The sequence below is a fragment of the Rhinoderma darwinii genome, chromosome 1, assembly GCF_050947455.1.
Source record: "Rhinoderma darwinii isolate aRhiDar2 chromosome 1, aRhiDar2.hap1, whole genome shotgun sequence".
Taxonomy (NCBI): domain Eukaryota; kingdom Metazoa; phylum Chordata; class Amphibia; order Anura; family Rhinodermatidae; genus Rhinoderma; species Rhinoderma darwinii.
In genome coordinates this window covers 279,311,812-279,331,485 of record NC_134687.1, presented here as the reverse complement: position 1 = coordinate 279,331,485, position 19,674 = coordinate 279,311,812, and the positions used below count along the sequence as shown (strand labels likewise).

The window sequence follows — 19,674 nt, the reverse complement described above, 5'->3', positions numbered from 1 at the left end:
CTCTGCAACATCGCGTGCACACCAATTTCTGCCAATCACCTGTGGGGTTAATATGCTCACTACACCCCTAGGTGAATACTTTGACGGGTGTAGTTTCCAAAATGGGGTCACTTCTGGGGGGGGTCCACTGTTTTGGTCCCACAGGGACTTTGCAAATGCGACATAGCGACCAGAAACCAATCCAGCAAAATCTGTACTCCAAAAGCCAAATGGCGCTCCTTCCCTTCGGAGCCCTACTCTGTGCCCAAACAGCAGTTTATGACCACATATGTGGTATTGCCGTACACAGGAGAAGTTGCTTTACAAGTGTTGGGGAGCTTTTTTTCATTTATTTGTTGAGAATATGAAACATTTTCAGCTAAAACTACGTCTTATTGAAGAAAAAGGATTTTTTTTATTTTCACTGCCCAATTCTAATAAAATCTATGAAACACCTGTAGGGTCAAAATGCTCACTACACCCCTAGATGGATTCCTCAAGGGGTGTAGTTTCGTGAATCGAGTGACTTTTGGGGAGTTTCCACTGTACTGGTACCTTAGGAGCTTTGCAAAAGTGACATGGTATCAAGAAATCAATCCTGCAAAATCTGTGCTCCAAAAGCCAAATGGCGCTCCTTCTCTTCTAATCCTTGCCGTATGCCCAAACAGCAGTTTATGACCACAAATGGGGTATTGCCGTACTCCTGAGAAGTTGCTTTACAAATGTTGGGGTTCTTTTATTCCTTTATTTGTTGAGAAAATGAAAAATGTTGAGCTAAAGCTACGTCTTATTGGAAAAAAAGGATTTTTTTTATCTTCACTGCCCAATTCTAATAAAATCTATGAAGCCCCTGTGGGTTCAAAATGCTCACTACACCCCTAGATGGATTCTTCAAGGGGTGTAGTTTCCTAAATGGAGTCACTTTTTTGGTGTTTTCACTGTTTTGGTCCCTTAGGGGCTTTGCAAATGCGACGTGGTCTCCGCAAACCATTCCTGCTAAATTTGAGCTCCAAAAGCCAAATGGCGCTCTTTCCCTTCTAAGCTCCGCCGTGTGTCCAAACAGCCGTTTATGACCACATGCAGGGTACTGTTTTACTCGGGAGAAATTGCTTTACAAAAGTAGTGGTGCATTTTCTCCTTTTAGTCCTTGTGGAAATGAGAAAAAATAAGCTAAACCTACATTTTCTTTGAAAGAATTTAGATTTTCATTTTCACGGCCTACTTCCAAAAAACCTGCGGGGTCAAAATGCTCACTATACCCCTAGATAATTTCCTCAAGGGGTATAGTTTCCAAAATGGGGTTACTTTTGGGGGATTTCCACTGTTTTGGTGCCGCAAGAGCCTTTCAAACCCGACATGGTGCCTATAATATATTCTAATAAAAAGGAGGCCCCAAAATCCTCTAGGTGCTCCTTTGCTTCTGAGGCCGGTGCTTCAGTCAATAAGTGCACTAGGGCCACATGTGGGGTATTTCTAAAAACGGCAGAATCTGGGCAATAGATATTGAGTTGCGTTTCTCTGGTAAAACTTTCTGTGTTACAAAAAAAATTGATGAAAAATGAATTTCTGCAAAAAAAAAAGAAATTTGAACATTTCACATCTACTTTGCCTTAATTCCTGTGAAACATCTAAAGGGTTAAGAAACTTTCTAAATGCTGTTTTGAATACTTTGAGGGGTGAAGTTTTTAAAATGGGGTGACTTATTGAGGGTTTCTAATATATAAGGCCCTAAAATCCACTTCACAACTGAACTGGCCCCTTTAAAAATAGCCTTTTGAAATTTTCTTGAAAATGTGAGAAATTGCTGCTAAAGTTCTAAGCCTTGTGATGTCATAGAAAAATAAAAGGATGTTCAAAAAACGATGCCAATCTAAAGTAGACATATGGGGGATGTTAATTAGCAACAATTTTGTGTGGTATAACTGCCTGTCTTACAAGCAGATACATATAAATTTAGAAAAATGCTAATTTTTGCAATTTTTCGCTAAATTTTGGTGTTTTTCACAATTAAATACTTAATGTATCGAGCAAATTTTGCCAGTATCATAAAGTCCAATGTGTCACGAGAAAACAATCTCAGAATCGCTTGGATAGGTAAAAGCATTCCGACGTTATTACCACATAAAGTGAAACATGTCCGATTTGAAAAAATTGGCTGTGTCCTGAAGGCCAAAACAGGCTGTGTCTTGAAGGGGTTAAAGTGGACTAATTCTGCGGAAAAACGTAAAAAATTTACAGTAAAAGAAACCTTAAGAATTATTCCCTATACATATCCTACGCAGAATAGAGGATTTCCCTCCGTTTTTAAAGGACACTTTCAGCAGATTAGCTCAAAAACTCAAGAGATTCTTATCTCTGGGAGGTAGGCGCTGATTCTATACGGCATCTGAATGGCAACGTGGTGTCGTTTGCTAAGATCTGGTCCAGATTAGGGGTGAGCGAATCAATTTACCTGTTTTGTTGACTTGCTGTTCCATATAAAAGTGGTTTAATCTGTTAATCTATTCTCATAAATTCGCCAAAAGCAAATCTCAAACCTAGTGAATTCCTCTATGCATTGTGATGTTTGACAATTCAGAAAAGCGCAAATCGGTTGAACATTTTCTTCACCTTCTTCAGCCAGTAGCCTGAACTTTACTTTATACAGAATATTATTTTATCAGACTTGTAATAAGATTACTGTACACTTCCTATGGGTAATATTTAGGCGATATGGTACAAATCGTGCCCAATGCCTGACACAGTGCCCCAATACAAGGCCAGTCATAGATATACAGCCACCCTCTCTGAACTCACCAGACCTCAGAGGTATGTAGAGCCAAGGGTTAATGGTGACACTGCTTGAGAGTTGCTGTTACCCCCCCCCCCCCCCCCCCTCACCTTTTTTTTTTAATTATATTTTTTTGTGTACAAATGTCTTATTTGCTCACTGAACTGTCTGATTTTTAGCGCCTTAATATCGAAGGTATTTTAAACCTTAATGACTGAGCAATTTTTTAAGTTTTTTTTCCATCGTGGCATTCAAAGATCTATAACTTTTTTTTTTGCGTCGACATAGCTGTATAAGGACTTATTTTTGCAGGACAAGTTGTATTTTATAATAGAACCATTTTGGGGTACATATAATTTATTGATTAACTTTTATAGTGGGGTACTGGGGAAAAAAACAGAAATTTAACTTTTTTTTTTGTCTTAATATTACACCGTTTACCGTGTGGTATAAATAACATAATAACTTTATTTAGCGGGTTGTTACGATTACGGCGATACCAAATTTCTATGGATTTTGTTTTCCTACTTTACACTTTTTTTTTTTTTTTTTTTTTTTTTTGTGTCGCCATATTTTAAGATCCATAAAAAAAATGTTTCATTTTTTTTTATTTTTAACTTTTTGAACGATGCAGCTGTATGAGGGTTTTTTTTTTGCGGGACGACTTGTAGTTTTTATTGGTACCATTTTGGAGTAGATGCAACTGTTTGATCACTTTTGATCAAATTCTTTTGAAGGCAGGATGAACAGAAAACAACAATTCTGGCGTTTTTGGTTTTTATTTTTACGGCGTTCACCGTGCGGGTTAAATAATGTAATCGTTTTATAGTTTGGTTCGGTACGGACGCTGCGATACCAAATATGAGTAACTTTTTTTTTTTTTTTTTTTTTTTTCCATAATAAAGTATTTTGTAAGGGGAAAAAGTGTTGTTTTTTTTTTACTTGGGACATTTATTTATTTATTTCAAACTTTATTTAACTTTTTTTTACTTTATTTGTAGTCCCACTGGGGGACTTTACTGTACAAACCTTTGATCGCTATTCTAATACACTGCAATACTCCTGTATTGCAGTGTATTATTGCCGGTAAGTGTAAAACTGACAGGCACCTGTTAGGCCATGCCAGAGGCATGACCTAACAGGCAATTAGTAAAGGCAGACCTGGGGGCCTTTGTTAGGCCCACAGGCTGCCATAGAACCTATCGGCACCCTGCGATGCACGCTGGGATGCCAGTGGGATAAGAGAGGGAGCCCCCTCCCTCTAAAATCACTCAGGTGCTGCGCTCACTATTGAGCGCCGCATCTGAGGGGTTAAATATGATCGGATACCACCGCTACTGATCTCCGATCGTTGCCCTGAAGCCCGAGGCAGTTACTAACAGCCCGGACTTCAGCAGCACCTCGCACGATGCGGGGAAAGTTCTTCTAAAGTGGCGACGTGAAAAGGCGGCGCTTCAGAAGAACTACCCTGAACGGTCGACGTGAAAAGACTATACGCCGGTCGTTAAGGGGTTAAAAAAAGGTGATGGGTAAGATGTGGCTGCTCAGCAAGATAATGCAGATATTCTCTACACACAGCACAGGGCATGCTGCGTACGTAACTGCAAGTACCTATGAATTACGGCGCTCAGTCTCCTGCCTCTTCATACACTAGCAGCTGCCTGCATTCGCGCTATTAGATGCAACAGATAATTAGAGCACCGTTTTTAAAACAAAAAGTGCATCTAATAGTCTGAGAAATACAGTATTTTAACTAGATGTAATATTTTGAAGAGAACCTTTCACCTACCCATACATGTGCAGCATGTAATGGGCAGGGCTGTACAAACCCTGTCTCACTATACATTATTATTTTTTCCTATCTTTGTTATTTAGATATTTAAATAACTCCGTGAACTTTCAATGGGGCGTGTAAAGGGCAAGGGGGCGGGTTACTATCGCTGTGACATTGTCCAATCCGCTACAGACAGTGTCACAGCACGAGCTTGTGTGTGTGTGTGTGTGTGTGTGTGTGTGTGTGTGTGTGTCAGTGCCTGCTGTAAAAAGTAACATTTCAACACCCTTTTATATTTGCAAAATTATTTTTGTCTTTGTTTAGGTTCCAAGCAGGGAGATTGACAAAGTAGAAGGGAAATTCTGGACACATTGGAATAGAGAAACTAAACAGGTAACAAGGTTTTTCTAGTGTGTATTTAGCAGTTTTTCCCCATAAATTTCAGTTTGAGAGATCGGTGTCGCAATATCATTCCTATATTGGTGCAAATTATGTTCTGTTATATCGTTTGGCTAAACATGACCCGTTTAGTGGAATGCCTACGGTCTGGGGCTTCTGCAAACATCATTAGCTGTAGAAAAGATTTAGGGCTTTGATAATTACCCTTTTTTCATTTATAGAGGAAAAAGTGGTGACTGCTTTTCAATATGTCTAAGCTGAAAATGTTGCATTAGGGCATTCTCTATAGGTTCGTATAATTTCTCATGAATATCATTCGGGAACAATGCACCATGGGCATAGGCTCCTGCCACTAGGAGGCGTACACTAGGTGGGAAAGCGTCTTGGCACCGTCCAGGCAGTTCATATCATTCTCAGATACTGGCTTGTTCAGTTTTTAGCCTAGTGTCCATAGGAGGTAGACATGATCTGATAATCCAGGTCTGTGTTGTTTTTTTTTTTTTTTTTTTACAGGTTAGTTGTATTTCTCTTTCTCTCCTTAGCTGCAGGTGGGTTGTCAGACTGTTTACAGCCTAGTCAACATGCGGATCCCGGGAAACCAGGCAGTCTTCTGCACTGAATTTCCATCACCACCGGTTACCTAACCAAATTTTGTGCATCCGAAGGCGGAGTGCCAGTAACGCCACTATTAGGCCGGGTTTACACGAGTGGGTGCGTTTTGCACACACAAAAAACGCGGCATTTTGCGTGCGCAAAAGGCACTTAACATCTCCATGTGTCGTCAGCGTATGATGCGCGGCTGCAAGATTTTCGCGCATTCGCCGTCATTATGACACTCTGTTTGGATGTTTTGTAAACAAAAGCACGTGGTGCTTTTCTCTTTCCATTCAGAGTTTGACAGCTGTTCGCACGGAAGTGCTTCCGTGTGACATGCGTGATTTTCATGCACCCATTGACTCCAATGGGTGCGTGATGCGCGAAAAACGCCCAAAGATAGGACATGTCGTGAGGTTTTTTTCAGCGGACTCACGCTGCGCAAAACTCACGGACTGTCTGCATGCCCCCATAGACATACATAGGTCCGTACAACACGCGTGAAAAGCACGCGCGTCGCACAGACGTATATCACGCTCGTGTAAACGAGGCCTTAGTGTGAGGTAACTGAAGAGATGACCCTGTGAACACCTGAAGAAATCCCTGTCCCAACCCTTAAAAAAAAAAACACAAGACTTCTCTTTGGATAGAGACCCTATCTATGTAGGGCCGTATCCTTATTAGAAAAATTAAGTCCCTATCTGAGCCAAACATTCCTTGGGGACATAATGGCACCTTTTTTTTTTTTTTTTTTTTTTTTTCCCCCCCCCCTTGTAGAATTCTTTCACCTAAACTTGGGACGTTTTCCTGGCGGTGGCGAGACCAGCACCACGTAGTGCTGTGTGCCACTGGCAACGCTGCATCATGGGTCTGTTAGCCAGTCTCTGCTTTTTCTGAGACCTAGGCTGCACGTTCTGCCCTTGCCTGTCTCGTTCTTCCTCTAGAGGCCAATCGGCCTCCCTCCATTGTTACAGGCTGCCTGGAGGGTGGTTCCCCTGAAAAGGAAGGGCTCCAGATATGGCATATCTGTTTTAAATTGTGGGCTTCTGATTTTTAGAGGGGTGATTCTACCTGCACCATCTCTTACCTTACTTTGGGCGCTGGCGCTTTTTTTTCTGCCTTTAACTCCTGGGGCTACAAAGACCAGACTTATCCAGTCCTTCGTTCCCTGACAGGTGCTACTCTGCAGCAAGGGTCTTTTTTTTTTTTTTTTTTTTTTCTTTTAAGGGAGGGGATCACTTTTTTTTCTCACTAGTGCAGCTTCCTCAAGGTTTCTCTTCCCTTAGACACTATTATTTGCCTGTATGCAACATGCGGCCTTCGCTACCTACGATAATTGTGGCGGTTGCAATAAAAAGTTGACGTGAGGCCAGTCTACCCCATTCTTTTCAAAATGTATGCAACCCAGGACCCCACCCCCACCCCAGGACACTCAAAATGGACCAGGCCTTTTGCTCACCAACAATTGAGTATTTTCAGCGTTTGTTTTCCCAGATAGCGGCCAAACTCATTGCCCCTCATTCCTCTCCCATAGATGACACACAGTCTACCTCTCGTGGTAGATCCCATAAGAGGTGTAGAATACCAGGGGTGGGTAGAATCCGAATCCTACTCCTAGAATCAGTCAACCTCCACCTATGTATTCAACTCAGATTAAGAAGCTGAGCAGGACTCGCGACCGGCAGCTGCCATGCAGGAGTCATCTTTGATGTCAAGAATGATCCTGTTATCCCTTCTCAAGACAAGTCGCCATTTCAGTGCCCATGGCACCAAGGGCTATGCTTCAGGTCTCATTGAGTTTTAGAAGATTTTATGAAAAGAATGAAAGCATTCTGACAAGCTACTGTCTATTTCAAGAGGCATTATTCTAGGTGTCATTTTCAGGAGGGCTTGATTTCAAAGTGGTCGGTTACTCCCTCCGTGGCTACACCTATCAATCTCGGATGCGGCATCACTCAGTGACCCTCTTGCCAAAAAGTTGGATTCCCAGGCTTAGCCTACGTTCAGGGCAGCAGGTTCTTCTCTGTGCCCAGCCTTTGCAGCTGCCAAGGTGAGTATGGCTTAAACCAATGCATCGTGATATCTTGGAGGATGGGCTGCAGCAAGATATCGCTGGGATAGCATCTTGAGTTATCCAAGCAACCAAGTTCCTGTTTGAGGCTTCCCTTCAACTCCGCCTGCTTTAATGCCTGTCCTTTGGAAAATTTGACTGCCGTCCAGAATTCTATTTTGGCTGAGATCTTGGGCAGCCGTCCAGGCTTCCAAAAAAACTCCTGTTTGCCACCAACAAAAGGAAGGCCGACTTTTTGGAAAACCTCTGGAAGAGATTATTTCTCAGACTACTGACCAGAAAAGTTCTCTACTGCCTGCATCGCCCGCAGTCGTATTAGGCAGAACGCTTTCAGCGGTTCTACTCTAATCTGTTCACAGTACTAAGAACATTACCGCTGAACCAATAGGTTTCCGAAATCACAGAACAGATCTAACACAATGGTGGCCCTGGATTCTACCTAACCCTTGCAGGGCCCTTCAGGAATTACAAAAGAATTAGAGCGCAGAACCGAATCCGTTGCAGTCAGAAAGACTGACTGCTCTTACCAAATCAAGACAATCTAAAGGGCTGCTTGCTCTGTTGAGATGGGGAGAGGAAAAAAAAGATGACGCAGCAAAAAGTGTCTCAAAGGTATGTCCTGTCAAACCTTTGAGAGACTTTTTGCTGCGTCTCCTTTTCTGGAAGGTGACTTTTCTGATGGCTGTCACCTCCTTTAGACAAATTTCGGAACTTGCTGCCTTGTCCTGCAGGTCTCCCTTTTTGGTTATCCATAAGGATAAGGTGGTGCTCAGACTGTGCCTTTCATATAAATGAAGAGATTGTACTCCCTTCTTTTTGCCTCTCCCCATCTCAACCGAGGAAGCCGCCCTTTACATTGTCTTGATTTGGTAAGCGCCGTCAGTCTTTGACTGCGACTGACTCGGTTCTGTGCTCTAATTCTTTTGTTATTCCTGAAGGGCCCCGCAAAGGTTAGGTAGCATCCAGGGCCACCATTGTGTTAGATAGGTTTCTGAAATCACAGAACAGATTGGTCTAGCCGTAAAGTTCCTCCCCTTCGGGTTACTGCCCATTCTTCAAGGGCTGTTGGTGCCTCCTTTTGTGGTCAGGTATAAGGCTTCAGTTGCTCAGGTCTGCATGGTTGCTACTTGGGTTTCTGTGCACGTTTTTGTAATGGCTTCAAATGTCCTTTTAGAGGATCTGTCACTAGTTTATTAATTCCCTATCGCCTAACTAATCTAATAGGCGCTATAACTACAGTGTATTTTGGTTTTTTCCAAAAAGTCTTATTTGCAAAGTTGTGTGCATCTTTCTTTTCACTCTGGGCGGTTGATATTTTCTGTATGATTCTGTCCAATCGTCATACAGTTCTCCTCTGCCCAGCCCAGCATTTCAAGTTATTTCCTCCCCCCCCCCCCTTCCCTCTAGACGGTCTCTCATACTGTGTGAAGCCGCTTCATGCTGATAGGACAGCGTCCGAGGCTGTGACGTAGCGCCACCACAGGAGAATCGCTGCTGTTACCTCCCACTTGTCTAATAAAGGCTCATTTACATATTTAGAAAAAAAAGCTCATAACTTTTAAAATCTTCTTGGGACACAATTTTCACTAGCATTATCAGTGTCACAGCGCCTACTAGATTATTTAGGAGATGGGGAATTCCTAAACTAGTGACAGATCCTCTTTAAAGAGGCTCTGTCACCAGATTTTGCAACCCCTATCTGCTATTGCAGCAGATCGGCGCTGCAATGTAGATTACAGTAACGTTTTTATTTTTAAAAAACGAGCATTTTTGGCCAAGTTATGACCATTTTTGTATTTATGCAAATGAGGCTTGCAAAAGTCCAAGTGGGCGTGTATTATGTGCGTACATCGGGGCGTTTTTACTACTTTTACTAGCTGGGCGTTCTGACGAGAAGTATCATCCACTTCTCTTCAGAACGCCCAGCTTCTGGCAGTGCAGACACACAGCGTGTTCTCGAGAGATCACGCTGTGACGTCACTCACTTCCTGCCCCAGGTCCTGCATCGTATCGGCACCAGAGGCTACAGTTGATTCTGCAGCAGCATCAGCGTTTGCAGGTAAGTAGCTACATCGACTTACCTGCAAACGCCGATGCTGCTGCAGAATCAACTGTAGCCTCTGGTGCCGATGTGTCCTCGCTCGTCCGACACGATGCAGGACCTGTGAGTGACGACACAGCGTGATCTCTCGAGAACACGGCTGTGTCTGCACTGCCAGAAGCTGGGCGTTCTGACGAGAAGTATCATCCACTTCTCTTCAGAACGCCCAGCTAGTAAAAGTAGTAAAAACGCCCCGATGTACGCACATAATACACGCCCACTTGGACTTTTACTTTAAACACGCCCACTTGGACTTTTGCAAGCCTCATTTGCATAAATACAAAAATGGTCATAACTTGGCCAAAAATGCTCGTTTTTTAAAAATAAAAACGTTCCTGTAATCTACATTGTAGCGCCTATCTGCTGCAATAGCAGATAGGGGCTGCAAAATCTGGTGACAGAGCCTCTTTAAGAAAATAAACAAAACCACCAGAACTTGCCAATCCTTGGCGAACCAGCACTGAAGCTTCAGCAGTACTCGCAGTGACTGTTTACATGCAGAAAGCATGTGACCGCTGAAACCAATCAAAAGGCTCAGCAGTCATGTGCTGTATTTCTGGCATGATGCCAGGAACATGATTAGTCACCCTCTGGCTGCAGCGGTCACATGCTGCCTGCATGTAAACAATCAGAGGGGGCTGCTAAAGTTATGTGTCCCGGTACGCAGTGATTAAAAGAATATATATATATCGATGTCCTCAAGGCCCAAAATAGATGCATCCTTAAGGGGTTAGAGATTTATTGAATATCATTTCTGTGATCAGTGATAATGAAAACTAAACGCTGTCTTATATGTATCCCCAAGATGGTACTGAAAAACAACCAAAAAAATAAACCGCTCGCATAACAAGGAATGTGAACTAAAAAAATTATGGCTGTGAGAATGTTGGGAGACCAAAGGAAAACATTCTTGTGGTCCTTAAATCGTTGTTCCCATTTTTATGCTGCGGAAAACTTTTTGTCCTATGGGTAAAATATTCCGCAATTGAGAAATCCGTTGCCTTTCTAAAGAGCCTTTTACACCTTGATGAGCTTAAATGTCACAGTGTAACTATTGGTTCAATAAATGAACCGTGGAGAAGTCTATAGAATTGAACTTTGAGCGGGGGAATTGCTCTAATTAACAATGTGGGCACCAGATCCACGTCCATGGCGTTTGTACTGCGCTCTCCTCTCTTGCTGTATATATATTTAACTTTTATCACTAGTGTTATAAAATCTAGACACGGGTGTATATTGCCCATCGTGTGCAGTTGTGAAAAGCTTCCCCAAAACAGATAGGGCTGGATGCTCAAGATCAACTTAGAGAGTCTGTCAGCCATTTGGAAGTGTAAAATCTACTTACACCGCTAGGTAGCGATCAGGTAACTGATTAGGGACATACCTTCTGTTATTGCTTGCATTAGTGGAGATTCAACAGATAATCAACTGCATAGGAGACAGGAGAGATTGGAGCGCTAGATGCCGGACTAAAACGTGCAACAGAATTAAAAAAAAAAAAACACTAATTTTGTATGTGTGTGTGTCTTCATACAGATATTATACTCTAATTTTGTTTTTAGTCAATATGTCTATCAGTACATCAGTTGATTACCACCTTTTTGTATTTTTTAGTTCTTCTTACAGTTTCATTTCAAGATGGAGAAACCACCAACTGTAGCCAGCATCACCCCTGCACCTCCAGGTGTTAAACGGCCCCCACCACCTCTGCTGAATGGAATGCCACCTCGACCACCCCTACCAGAAAACATGCCTCCGCCACCTCCAGGTGGAATGCAATTACCTCCCATGCCTCCTGGAGCACCAGCTCCCCCAGTGCCACCACCCCAACTTCCTCCTGCCCCTGGAGTTCCCCCACCTGGTGTACCACCTCCAGCTTTACCACCTCCAGCTTTACCACCTCCAGGTGTTCCACCTCCTGGTGTTCCACCTCCTGGTGTACCACCACCACCTAATCCTGCAGTACCACCTCCTGGTGTTCCACCACCAGGAATTCCTCCTCCTGGTATTCCTCCACCAGGGGTACCTCCGCCACCAGCACCTGGAGTTCCTCCTCCTCCAGCTCCAGGTGTGCCTCCTCCAGCACCTGGGGTTCTACCACCTGGACCTATGCCCCCAATGATGAGGCCTCCTTTACCAAGTGAAGGACCAACAAATATCCCCCCACCACCTCCAACAAATTGAGTATGTATGCTCATGGATATGGGCGCTTTTTGTTTTGTTTTTTTAAATAAAAGTAAATTTTTTTTTTTTTTTATGTAGGAAGTGTTGTGTGTTTTTTTTTTTTTTTTTTTTTTTAAATCCTTTAATAACATTTAATTAATTGATAAAGACCAAGGACTGGTTTCATTATTTTTTTTATTTTATATATATATATATATATATATATATATATATATACATTTAAGGCTTTGTTCACATCTGCCTTCCGTTGTAGTAGATCATCATCATCAAGGACCACAAGAACGGATGTGAACGTTTGTTAAAAAAAAAATGTTTTCATGTTGCATCAGCTGTGGTCAGTTTCTGTTTTTTTGACCAGAAATACAATAGCCTGCTGCGCTATTGTTTCCGTAAAAAATTACAGAAACCTGGCCGGTTTTTGTAACATTGAAGTCAATTGATGACGGTACAAACTAACATGCCATCCATTTGAATCAGTTATGCATTACGTTTAAGTGCCTGTTCACATCACCGTTCGCTTTCCGTTCCGGAGTTGCACCGGAGGTTTCCGTCGGAAAGTGAATGGTGATGTGAACAGGTCCTAACTGATCTGGTTTTTTTTCTTCTGCACATGTGCAGACAAAGGCTATGTTCATATCTGCGTCGGAAGCTCCATTAGGGGCCTCCGTCGCAGATTTGGCAGAGTTTGCCGAAGCTTACCAGAGACATGGTGCAGCATGATGCGCTATTGTGTCTGGTACAATCATGGAAAGCCGACGGAACCCATTAAAGTCAATGGGTTTTGTCTGCAGCCAATGCAGGTGTGAACCCAGCCTTAAAATGAAAACAAGAAAGATGCAAAGATAAAAAATAAAAACGTCTGAATCTCTTCTGAAGAAGCTTGGATTATACGAGGGTTGTCCTGCAGATTGTACAATTTACTATAGTAAGATGCAAAAGCTTCAGCAATTTTCATAGGGTCTCTGATTTGTTCGGAATTGGAACCATCTAGGTATTCAGTTTTAGTTCTAATAGTTGCCTGTTTAACTCTTTCGGCCAACAGTGCGTCTCCTATAGTATAGTATTTTGCTTTACATTTTTTTTATATTTTGTTCATATTTATAAAGTAAATGAGATCGTGGGGGAAAACTCAAACGAGCTAGTTTTGAAGAGATATCAGTAGAAGGAGCAAATTTATTTTGCTCCTCTAATGAGGCAATCTCAAATGAGGGAGGATGATTCTTCCTCTCCATTTTTTTGACACTGAGGCTAGTTTTAAACAGAATCCCCCTAATATATGCTTTGAGAAGCCCAAAATGTCTGTTCTGAAACCTCCTTATTGTCATTGAATGAGAAAAATTCTAATAATTGTTGTGATATCCATTCCACATTAGTTTTAGATATGAGAAGAGAGGAATTCAGACGCCACATAAATGGGGCCACTAGCGAATGATGTTCTACTAAACATAAGAAAAGAGGGGCATTATCAGCCCACGTAATCATACCAATGAAGGCATAAAGAAATACTATTACGGTCAACTAGAAACAGGTCTATACGTGAGTAAGACCTGTGTCTCGCAGAAAAGGACTAGTCTCTCTCAGTGGCGTGATGGTAACGCCACATAATGTAGATCAATTTCCAAAAGTAAGCGACAGAGTTCCTCCCTAGTTCCAATTGCTGATGTGGAACAGTCCAAATTTTTAGAGACCGGAGCATTAAAGTCTCCACATCAAATTAATTGGCCCTTAGACAAATGGTTGACTTTTTTTAAATATAGACTTTGCAAATCTCAATTGGGCTGTATTTGGGACGTAGACTGAAACGATAGTATACTGTTTGCCATTAATACTACAAATTAATGACATATCGACCGCAACTATCGGAAACATTACATGTTACTGTATTCTTAAATACATACTCCAGCTACTTTAGTGGTGACATTTGAATGAAAAAAATTCGTAAAATCTTTGAGCCAAACAAAAGTTATCTTGTGCAAACAAGTGGGTCTCCTGAATACAAAGTATGTCACACTTTGCTTCAATAGCTTCTTTCCACGTCAGAGACCTTTTGAAAGGGGAGTTTAGTCCCCTAACGTTCAAGGATAAGAATTGCAAAATCATCTCTCATCTGCAAGACAATGCCTATAATATGTGGGTAGCCTAAAATGACATATCTTGTATGTGCAAAACATGAAATAAAAAATAAGAAAAAAACCACAAACACAGTACTTAAATTTTTTTTTTTAACCTAACAAAATAAGTATTTGATCCCTTGCTGATTTTGTAAGTTTGCCCACTGTCAAAGTCATGAACAGTCTAGAATTTTTAGGCTAGGTTAATTTTACCAGTGAGAGATAGATTATATATATATATATATTAAAAAAAAAGAAAATCACATAGTCAAAATTATATTTTTATTTGCATTGTGCACAGAGAAATAAGTATTTGATCCCCTACCAACCATTAAGAGTTCAGCCGCCTCCAGACCAGTTACACGCTCCAAATCAACTTGCATTAAAGACAGCTGTCTTAAATGGTCACCTGTATAAAAGACTCCTGTCCACAGACTCAATTAATCAGTCTGACTCTAACCTCTACATCTTTGGCAAGACCAAAGAGCTTTCTAAGGATGTCAGGGACAAGATCATAGACCTGCACAAGGCTGGAATGGGCTACAAAACCATAAGTAAGACGCTGGGTGAGAAGGAGACAACTGTTGGTGCAGTAAGAAAATGGAAGACATACAAAATGACTGTCAATCGACATCGATCTGGGGCTCCATGCAAAATCTCACCTCGTGGGGTATCCTTGATCCTTAGGAAGGTGAGAGCTCAGCCGAAAACTACACGGGGGGAACTTGTTAATGATCTCAAGGCAGCTGGGACCACAGTCACCAAGAAAACCATTGGTAACACATTACGCCGTAATGGATTAAAATCCTGCAGTGCCCGCAAGGTCCCCCTGCTCAAGAAGGCACATGTACAGGCCCGTCTGAAGTCTGCAAATGAACATCTGGATGATTCTGAGAGTGATTCTGAGAGTGATTCTGAGAGTGATTGGGAGAAGGTGCTGTGGTCAGATGAGACTAAAATTGAGCTCTTTGGCATTAACTCAACTCGCCGTGTTTGGAGGAAGAGAAATGTTGCCTATGACCCAAAGAACATCGTCCCCACTGTCAAGCATGGAGGTGGAAACATGTTTTGGGGGTGTTTCTCTGCTAAGGGCACAGGACTACTTCACCGCATCAATGGGAGAATGGATGGAGCCATGTACCGTCAAATCCTGAGTGACAACCTCCTTCTCTCCACCAGGACATTAAAAATGGCTCGTGGCTGGATCTTCCAGCACGACAATGACCCGAAACATACAGCCAAGGCAACAAAGGAGTGGCTCAAAAAGAAGCACATTAAGGTCATGGAGTGGCCTAGCCAGTCTCCAGACCTTAATCCCATCGAAAACTTATGGAGGGAGCTGAAGATCCGAGTTGCCAAGCGACAGCCTCGAAATCTTAATGATTTACAGATGATCTGCAAAGAGGAGTGGGCCAAAATTCCATCTAACGTGTGCAAATCTCATCATCAACTACAAAAACTGTCTGACTGCTGTGCTTGCCAACACGGGTTTGCCACCGAGTATTAAGTCTTGTTTGCCAAAGGGATCAAATACTTATTTGATTTTCTGTTTTGTTTTTTTTTATATAATCTATCTCTCACTGGTAAAATTAACCTAGCCTAAAAATTCTAGACTGTTCATGACTTTGACAGTGGGCAAACTTACAAAATCAGCAAGGGATCAAATACTTATTTCCTTCACTGTATTCCAACACATCCAATCTTTACAGAACCGGTCATGTCTTTGTATGCTACAGGCATAAATATATTCATATTGATAGTTTGTATTATGTCTCAACTGTTTAATAAAGACATATTGAAACAGAAAATTACACATGACCATATATTAACGCTCATGTACTGCTTATGTTTAATCTATTTGCTATAACTAGAGTTTGGGTAAGAGTACAGTAACTTGATCATATATTTCTAATTCGATTTTTTTCCCATATTATCGGAAGTTTAGTTAATGTTTTTAATGATGTTGGATTGTCTGCTGTAGTGGCAACGGGCCATCCCCACTCCAGGAATCTTTTTTTATCTCTGTGACTGACTGACATGTATAGGATTTTTGATCCTTGGAAAATAAAATCTTGAACGGATATCCCCATCTGTAACGCATATACTCTGTAGTTAAAATATATGTAAATTCTTTAAAGTCTCTTCTTTTAGCAAGAGTAGCAGGTGATAGGTCTTGAAGGAAAATTAAATCTTTGTATTTGTCCGGTAATTCTTCCTTTAGCCAAATTGACTTCAAGATTTCTTCTTTGATATGAAAAAAGTGAATTCTAATAATCACATCACGCGGACTCATTGTCTGAATATATTTAGGTTTACTTATCCTGTGGGCTCTATCGATCATCAGATCTATAGCAGTAGCCTCAGGCAGGAGTATAGAAAGGAGATCCCAGATCCTAGAACAGATTCTGGTATCCCTCTTATGCGTATATTGTTACGCCTAGCTCTATCTTCCAAGTCCATTAATTTGATTCTATTAAGGCATTGCATGTTACAGCGAAGTCCGTAGTATGCGATTCCATTGCAGCCGTACGGGTAGCCAGTTGTCCCAGGTCAGATCTAATTTCTTTTGACATGCATTTAATATCTGCTTGAATGGAGCCTTGTAATTTGTCAAGCATGCGTTGTAAACTTACTTCAGTTATACCTTGATTATCCACTTTGGGGTCACATTTAGACCGTGTTGACGCAGGCTGAGAGGAGAGAGAGCTTTCTCCAGAGTATGATTCTTTTGAATCCATTGATAAATTAGTCATATCAGAGGGATTGGTTGGTAATAGGGGCACCTTCTTTCTTGTGCTTGACATATTTTCCCCCTGATCTTCCGCATTTAGGGATTGTCTTGAGGAAAAATACCCAGTTAGAGCACCTCCTTTAGAGTCTTGTTTTTTTTGAACATCCCATTTTTGGTACTGTTTCACTCAGCTCCAAGAGGATTCAGAATGTATCACAGATTTTTACAGCAATGAATATCTAGTTTTATTTACTTGATTACCTCTTAGTACAACTGACTGTGGAAACTTCACACTGGACCGCAAGCAACTTGGATTGAAGCCTCTCCACTCTTCCTCCAGACATTGGGACTATGATTTCCAAATGAAATGCAACATTTACTTTCATCTGAAAACAGGACTTTGGACCACTGAGCAACAGACCAGTCCTTTTTCTCCTTAGCCCAGGTAAGACGCTTCTGACGTCTCAATGAAAGCGACTGTTGTCGCCCATGTCTTGGATACGTCTGTGTGTGGTGGCTCTTGAAGCACTGACTCCAGCCGCAGTCTACTCCTTGTGAATCTCCCCCAGATTCTTGAATGGCCTTTTCTTGACAATCCTTTCAAGGCTGCGGTTATCCCTGTTGTTTGTGCACCTTTTTCTACCACACTTTTTCCTTCCTCTCAACTCTCCATTAATATGCTTGGATACAGCACTCTGTGAACAGCCCACTTCTTTAGCAATGTCTTTTTGTGGATTACTCTCCTTGTGGAGGGTGTCAATTACTGTTTTTTGGACAACTGTCAAGTTAAAGGGAATGTGTTGCCAGCAAAACATGTTTTTGTTTTTTTTAATTAAACAGTTAGTGTATAGGTGATTAAACATTGTTCTAAATTTTTTTTTTTTTTCACGAGTCAGGAAATATTATAAATTGGATTCAATTTATAATATTTCCCAGCACTGGTCACTAGATGGAGCCATTCCCAAAATTGCAGCATTGCATTTGGTAAAGCAACCACATTGCTTTATGCTGCAAAATTGGGTAAAAATCCCTCGCTCTAGTGAGCTCTCAGAATCCCCCCCTCCTTTATCCTGGCTAGTGCCGGGATAAACGAGGGGTTTGAACGGTCTAACCTCCTACACTGTGTGTCGCCATTTTTTGAGCTAACACACAGTGTAGAAGGTTAACATACAGTAGTAAACACACTGAAACACGAACATACATAGAAATAACTTACCTGCTCCAGTCGCCGCCGCTCCCTCCGGTCCATCCGCTCCGTCTGCTGCCGCTGCTCCATGTGCACAAGTCCGGAAGCCGCGAACGGAAGTAGTAATCTTACTGTCCGGCCGCGACTTCTGGTCCACAGGAAAATGGCGCCGGACGGCGCGCATTTCAAATTGAACTGTGTGGGAGCGGCGCATGCGCCGTTCCCACACAGCGGCGTACACGAAAGTGGATGGAACGGGTCCCATTCGCAGTCCCTATGGGACTGGAGCTGCCGTATTCCATGTCTGTATGTGTCGTTAATCGACACATACAGAAATGGAAAAAAAAATGGCAGCCCCCATAGGGAAGAAAAAGTGTAAAAATAAAAAAAAGTAACACACAAACACACAAATTAATCCAAACGTTTTTAATAAAGCACTAACATCTTTAACGTATAAAAATTACGCTACTTCATCGGCAGATAGTATCGTTTAAGCAACAGAAAATATTATCGTCGGCAGCACATCTCCTTCTGTAGTAATAATCGCTCATCCCCCATACATTACTGATCATAGCTCCTTGTGAAAGGAGCAAATGAGCGCTCATCAACACAGGGTTAGATTCTTAGTCCCTACTCCTTCAACACCACCACTTTTTTTTCTTTTTTTTATACAAAGTCTTAGAGAAAACAGTTAGCGTTAGGACCCAGTAAATAAAATTAAAAAGGTTGTCCAAAAGACTGACATATATGAAAAATGTATTATGACATGCTATAATAGTAGGACAATTGTGTATCAGAATAAAACTATTCTGTACTTGCGACCCCCATATTTTCTGGGATGTTTACAATGGGAGCACATGGGACTTCTACTGTGTGATTGACAACTGCATATATTTGATTCTGTATTTGTTAGTTAGTTAGGTGGAGGTCATGGAAAATGGATCCATATCTACAGTTTTCAAGAACACTAAACCTAGAAAAGAAGGATAAAACTAAAGTCAATAAATTTGCTCAGTCTGTCAGTCCGCAGGATTTTCTGCATGTTCCTGAAACAGTCTTCTAGAAATCCTGCAGAGAACACACTGGTTAGTTTTCTGCTGATCTGTTCCAGTTTCGGCTGGTGAACATCTGAGGGGGTGGGGGTTCAAGGGTCAGCTATTCAAAAACTAAAATCCCACAAAGTTTTGTTAACCTAAATGGTGCCATTATGATTTTACAATGATGACTACTCCCCTGCAGGATACTACTCGGACACCAGTGATGATGAGGCTTGGATAATGTTAAGAAGATCTATAAATACCTCAGTCAGGCTCCATGACTTAGGGCCTATTCACACGAACAACGTCCGTGTGCTGTGCATGGAAATCACGCGCAGCACACGGACCCATCGATTTCAATGGGGCCATTCACTGCATGTGCTATATTGGTGTGTTTTCATGCACCTACGCGCCCATTGAAGTCAATGGGTGCGTGAAAACCATGCACCGCACACGCATGCACATCCCTGTGCGGTGAGTGATTTGCGCATCAATTCGATTGAAAAAAAAATAAAAAATGTGCTTTGCGAGTGCATGAATAACGCATTCCACTCGCAAAGCACACTGATGCAAAACTCTACACACACGGACCAGATTCACACATGGTTTTCACGCGCGTGAGTCTAATACGTTTGTGTGAATCTAACCTTATTGCTTCTAACTGCCAGTTGTAGGTTTCCCAGCCTTGGAGGGCCTTAGTTGTGTGCACCTGCCCACTGATATCTATGGAAGGAGAG

The 19,674-nt window shown here is 41.8% G+C and overlaps 1 protein-coding gene across 1 annotated transcript in view; it reads left to right on the top strand.

Moving 5' to 3' along the window:
* SF3A2 (splicing factor 3a subunit 2) overlaps nucleotides 1-11,945 on the top strand; it is a 30,662-nt gene extending 18,717 nt beyond the window's left edge. Inside the window, exons 8-9 of the mRNA XM_075864411.1 lie at nucleotides 4,848-4,916; nucleotides 11,303-11,945. Coding sequence (XP_075720526.1) covers nucleotides 4,848-4,916; nucleotides 11,303-11,872 — 639 coding nt within the window. The 3' untranslated portion in view covers nucleotides 11,873-11,945. The remainder of the gene's footprint in view (nucleotides 1-4,847; nucleotides 4,917-11,302) is intronic.
* The last annotated feature ends 7,729 nt before the right edge of the window (nucleotides 11,946-19,674 follow it).